The sequence below is a fragment of the Alosa pseudoharengus genome, unplaced genomic scaffold, assembly GCF_046254945.1.
Source record: "Alosa pseudoharengus isolate Yale_2024_CS ecotype anadromous, Long Island Sound unplaced genomic scaffold, YU_APseudo_1.1 YU_APseudo_1.1_scf_13, whole genome shotgun sequence".
Classification (NCBI taxonomy): domain Eukaryota; kingdom Metazoa; phylum Chordata; class Actinopteri; order Clupeiformes; family Clupeidae; genus Alosa; species Alosa pseudoharengus.
Window position 1 is genome coordinate 37172929 of NW_027468598.1, and position 6072 is coordinate 37179000.

Genomic DNA, 6072 nt, shown 5'->3' on the forward strand with positions numbered 1-6072 from the left:
TGCTCGTGTCACGTGGGCGGAGCGAGTCCCTACAATGACGTTACTGTGAGGTCATTGATAATCAAACCAAGTGAGTCCTTGTTATTATTATTACATATATATATTTTATAATATAGATAGATAATTGTCATTGTACAGTTGCCTGTGCAATGAAATTGGTGTGGCTACATCTGATAAAGTGCATTTAGGGTAAAAACAATACAATAAAACAGCTAAAAGAACAAGAACTTAAACATTTAAGACAAGGACAGTAAAAGGTGTCATAATAAATTAATAATTTATGAATACAGTATGACACTTGGAAAGGAGACACAGTCTACTGCACGAGAGGATATTGCACTTGGTTATAAATGTTATTTAAGTTAGTAAAGTATTGCACATACGGTCAGAGGTTCGCTGGTGCATGTGTGTGTTAAGTGTTCTAATTACCCAGTGTGTGTTAAGTGTTCTAATGGCCAGGTGTGTGTGTTAAGTGTTCTAATGGCCAGGTATGTGTGTTAAGTGTTCTAATGGCCCAGTGTGGGTAGAAGCTGTTTTTGAGTTACAAACTTCTGTTCCTCCACCACCAGCTTCCTCCTCATTATCATCATCATCACATTCCTGGGCAAATGCATATGTCCTCTTATCCCTTCGCCTTGCAGACACACACAGAGACAGACAGACACACACACACACACACACACACACACACATAGACACACAAACACAGACAGACGCGCACACACAGACAGACACAGACAGACACATACACACAGACAGAGACAGACACACACAGACACACGCACACACCAAGAAAGACAAAATTCCACTTAATTTTACATTTTTTATTTCAACCATTTAAAGTAAATGTAACAAAACCAACACAAGAGAAAAAATATATAATAAACTGGATGGGCACAGTCAGATTTCATTTCTTATTTCTTTTGTGGATCCATGCGCTACTTACAAAATGAGGACAGGGATGGATAAAGACAAAGGAGGAGGGGGGAAGGAGAAGGGTCTCTAGGCATCATCATGTACAGAATATGAGGTCCCCAAACGAGAGTGTGTGTGTGTGTGTGGGGGGGGGGCTTTAGGCATCGTAGTTGGGGTTCTTGCGGAGGATGACAAAGCCCTCCAGGATGTTGGTGACGGGCAGATACTCCTCTGTGGCCAGCTCTGCGCGCTCCCCGTGGGCCAGCAGCACTGGTGTGGTGTGGGTCTGGAAACCCGTGATGGACTTGGGCTTGCCCGCCTGGCCCACTACATCCACCGCCTGGGAGAGGGAGGGAGAGAGGGGGGGGAGGGAGGGAGAGAGGGGGGGGGGGGGGGGGGAGAGAGGGGGGGGGAGAGAGAGAGAAAGAGGGGGGGAGAGAGAGGGAGAGGGGGGGGGGGGAGAGAGAGGGAGAGAGGGAGAGAGAACGAACCAGGAAGGAGTTGTGTTATGGCAGATGGAAGAGTCAAAAGTCAAAACACAAATTAACTTTCTGGGTAGCACTAACACACTGTTTGTTAAATCTCTAAATCTCCGTCCCACACACACAGACACACACACGTGTCCCATGCGCACAGACACACACACACGTCCCACACGCAGACTCACACACACACACATGTCCCACACGCACAGACTCACACACACAGACACACACACGTGTCCCATGCGCACAGACACACACACACAGACAGACACACTCACCTGTCCCACGCGCACAGACTCACACACCTGTCCCACGCGCACAGACTCACACACCTGTCCCACGCGCACAGACTCACACACACACACTCACCTGTCCCACGCGCACAGACTCACACACACACACTCACCTGTCCCACGCGCACAGACACAGGGAGGGGACGTAGCTCCTCGTCAAACGTCACCAGCATCCTGGGCTGCATAGCTGCCACCAGCCCATACAGCACGTAATGAGACTTCCCTAGGATTACTGAGACACAGAGAGATCGTTACACACACTCACACACACACAGCACTGATGCACACTCAAACACATAATATACTTACTCTTTCTGTCTCTCTCTCACACACTCACACACACACACAGCACTGATGCACACTCAAACACATAATATACATACTCTTTCTGTCTCTCTCTCACACACACACACACACAGCACTGATGCACACTCAAACACATAATATAAACACTCTCTCTCACACACACACAGCACTGATGCACACTCAAACACATAATATACACACTCTTTCTGTCTCTCTCTCACACACACACAGCACTGATGCACACTCAAACACATAATATACACACTCTTTCTGTCTCTCTCTCACACTCACACACACACAGCACTGATGCACACTCAAACACATAATATACACACTCTCTCTCACACACACACAGCACTGCTGCACACTCAAACACATAATATAAACACTCTTTCTGTCTCTCTCTCACACTCACACACACACAGCACTGATGCACACTCAAACACATAATACACACACTCTCTCTCACACACACACACACACACAGCACTGATGCACACTCAAACACATAATATACACACTCTCTCTCACACACACACACACACACACACACACACACACACACACACACACACAGCACTGATGCACACTCAAACACATAATACACACACTCTCTCTCTCTCTCACACACACACAGCACTGATGCACACTCAAACACATAATACACACACTCTCTCACACACACATGGGACGACGTACTGTTTTTGACGTCCAGGAAGGAGACGAGGACTGTGAGCAGGCCGGCCACGGCCACCTGACTCAGGAGCTGCCGGTCGCTATGATACGGACAGAGCGTCAACGTGCCTTTTCCAAGGTGAGTCAGCCCCTGTCACACACACACACACACATTAAGCATTTGGCAAGAATGACTCAGCAGAACAGATTCTTGTCCGCTGGTAGGGCTGAATGATTTGGGGGAAATCTCTAGCTGTGATTGTTCTGACACATTGCAGCTCTGCTTTGATTTGTGATAGAATTCAAGCTCCAGTTCAACATTCATATATATATGATTATGATGCATTTAAAACACATGCCAAACATATGAAAATGAGTATATGAAGTACTGACTCCTTCATCTGACTAGTGGAGGGAGTGAATTTAAAGATCATAGATGTGACATCACTGCAGCCTATTGGTCCATCAGTCACAAGCTGCACGATTAATGGCAGCCGTTGTGATTTGCTAATTGCAGCAGTTCAAATTGTAATTACGACTAATAATCAATTATCTGTTTTATATTTCGCTAGCCAGATTTCCCCCCCTCCCAATATGGCCTCTCTTAGCCACACACACACACACACACACACACCTGTGCAAGGCGGACCATGAAGAGGTTGTTGGGGTCTTTGGCGTGATACTGTGCCAGCTGCCTCAGCATAGCGGCTAAGCGTGCGTTGTTGGTGCCTGGAGGCAAAACACAAACCTTAGTAACCAATTCCACACACACACCAAACTCTCAGAAGCTGACATTTCTGACACAAATACACACACACACACACACACACCTCAGAAGCTGACATTAATGACACATACACACACACACTGTACACACACACACACACACACACACACACTCACCGCTGCCCACCATGCCCATGGCGAAGATGGAGTTGTGTGCGACCTCAGGGTCAGCGTCGTGGGAGAACTTGCTGAGCGTGTCCAGGATGTTGAGGCGGGGGTTGGACACAGAGATGAGCGCTAGGGCCAGAGGAACCGCACGCCGCAGAGCAGGCTCGCCATACCGCAGCTACACACACACACACACACACACACACACACACACACACACACACACACACACACACAGAGGGCGGGGGGGGGGGGTGGTGAGGGACATGTCTACTCTTTGGATGCAGGTGAGTTGTGCGAATGGAAATGGCAAAAGGTGACTAACCAGGTGTCCGAACGTCCTGAGTGCCATCTCAGAACCAATCTCTTCTCCCATGGCGATGAGGGCAATCCCCAGGACCGCCACTCCCTACAAACACACACACACACAAAACTGTAAATAAGCAGACCTAGGTCTAAGAATAACATTTATAACAGACATCTGACTACATCAACAACTCGGTTTAGAGAAATCCCTTAAAGACAGATAGATAGGGACTTCAAAACCTAAGCACACACACACCTGGTGGGAGCCCATGTAGGGCGCACTCTCACACACACACACACACACACACACACCTGGTGGGAGCCCATGTCAGGCGCACTCTCACACACACACACCTGGTGGGAGCCCATGTCAGGCGCACTCACACACACACACCTGGTGGGAGCCCATGTCAGGTGCACTCTCACACACACACACACACACACACCTGATGGGAGCCCATGTCAGGCGCACTCTCACACACACACACACCTGATGGGAGCCCATGTCGGGCGCACTCTCACACACACACACACACACACACACCTGGTGGGAGCCCATGTCGGGCGCGCTCTCCTTCTTGTCCTTGTCCTTCTTGTCCCTCTTGTCCTTGTCGTCGTCCTTGTCCTTAGTGTCGTAGTGCTCGCTGCAGATGTGCAGCAGCTGCTGGACCTTCAGCACGTTCCCAGAGCCTGGACACACAGGGCCCAGTGGGTCAGGGAGAGAGTGTGTGTGTGTGAGTGTGTGAGTGTGTGTGTGTGTGTGTGTGTGTGTGTGTGTGCACGTGTGTGTGTGTGTTCACTGCCCCAGCATCTCGCTGAGAGTTTGAAGGCATTTCTGGCATCTCCTACTGTGAACGCTGCTCTTGCGTTCTCACAGGCTGGGCACAACACCACGTTCAAACAGCGGCCAAATGGAATTGCTTTCCAGTGCCACCTGTGGTTGTACAGAGTAATCGGTGGTAACTCTATGCAAAACATTGATCTCAATGGTGCATTTTGCCCATGTTCAGGGTGGAAAGTAAAAAAGATTTGCAAAAGACAAGCCAAATTGGTGTTTTTAAAAAGAAGGGATAATGGAGAATAAAGAAAAAAATATAAAAAAAATCTTTGTATATTCCCACAAGGTGTTTGGGTGCTCTGAAAATGAGAACCAAAATGATTTTTCAGACTTGTGAGGTCTGCTGTTCAGACCCTGAAGGAATTTATTTTCTGTTCATTGGTTTTTGTGAGAGTGTTTCTACTTATCTCAATAAGGAACATAAATCAAGAGCCTATGTTGAGTACAAATATGTCTTCTGAAGGCCTAAACAGAGCCCAGCCAAAAACTCCAATAACATTTTTATCAACTTTGACCATGCAGGATCATCCAGACCAAGCATGCCGATTTTGCTACATACTATTCCTTATGTACCAGCATGCAAAATTTGAGCCTTCTACATGGTTTAGTTCTTGCGCTATGGGCTTGTGAACTTTGACTAAAAAAAGAGGCCGTACAAAATTGACATCCCACTCCCTCTGTAAAACTGGCTGTATCTTGGAAAGTATTGATCTTACACAAGAGTAATTTTACAGTGTGTCTCCTGGGTAACATAGGTACACCTGGTAATTTTTTCAGATTTTTTTGAGACCTAAGTGCGTGGGCCCTGGTTGAATTGACGTGGAATGACCCTGTAAAATGTAGAACACTACTTACACTAAAACACATCATGGGTAGAAGTGTAGAATGTAGAAAACTACTTACACTAAAACATATCATGGGTAATGGGTAATTGGAATTGCGCTCGCATAGTTCAGTGTTGGCTGAGTTTGGAAGTTCGTGTGGGTGTGCCTAGATAAGCACCAGTTATTGGCCGTCACCACTGTGTGTGTGTGTGTGTGTGTGTGTGTGTGTGTGTAATAGGAGGGATTGGACTCTGTGTGTGTGTGTGTGTGTGTGTGTGTGTGTGTGTGTGTGTGTGTGTGTGTGTGTGTGTGTCTGTGTCTGTGTGTCTGTGTGTGTGTGTGTGTGTGTGTGTGTGTGTACCTGCATAAGCACAGATGTCCACCAGTGTGTTGGCAAAGCTGCGGAAAGGCTCAGCCACCACCTGCAGTGCAGCAAGAGTGGTCTCGATGGCTTCTCCCTTACCTGTCACAAACACACACACGGTTATGCTCACTAACCAACCAACACACACACACACACACACACACACACGTAC

General features: G+C 47.5%; 1 protein-coding gene across 1 annotated transcript in view; it reads right to left on the reverse strand.

The window, feature by feature from the left end:
- Nucleotides 1–809: 809 nt before the first annotated feature.
- psmd2 (proteasome 26S subunit ubiquitin receptor, non-ATPase 2) overlaps nucleotides 810–6072 on the reverse strand; it is a 14129-nt gene continuing 8866 nt past the window's right edge. Inside the window, exons 14-21 of the mRNA XM_076282983.1 lie at nucleotides 5898–5999; nucleotides 4419–4564; nucleotides 3894–3977; nucleotides 3578–3746; nucleotides 3309–3403; nucleotides 2699–2825; nucleotides 1807–1925; nucleotides 810–1255 (exon numbers count right to left, since the gene is read on the reverse strand). Coding sequence (XP_076139098.1) covers nucleotides 1073–1255; nucleotides 1807–1925; nucleotides 2699–2825; nucleotides 3309–3403; nucleotides 3578–3746; nucleotides 3894–3977; nucleotides 4419–4564; nucleotides 5898–5999 — 1025 coding nt within the window. The 3' untranslated portion in view covers nucleotides 810–1072. The remainder of the gene's footprint in view (nucleotides 1256–1806; nucleotides 1926–2698; nucleotides 2826–3308; nucleotides 3404–3577; nucleotides 3747–3893; nucleotides 3978–4418; nucleotides 4565–5897; nucleotides 6000–6072) is intronic.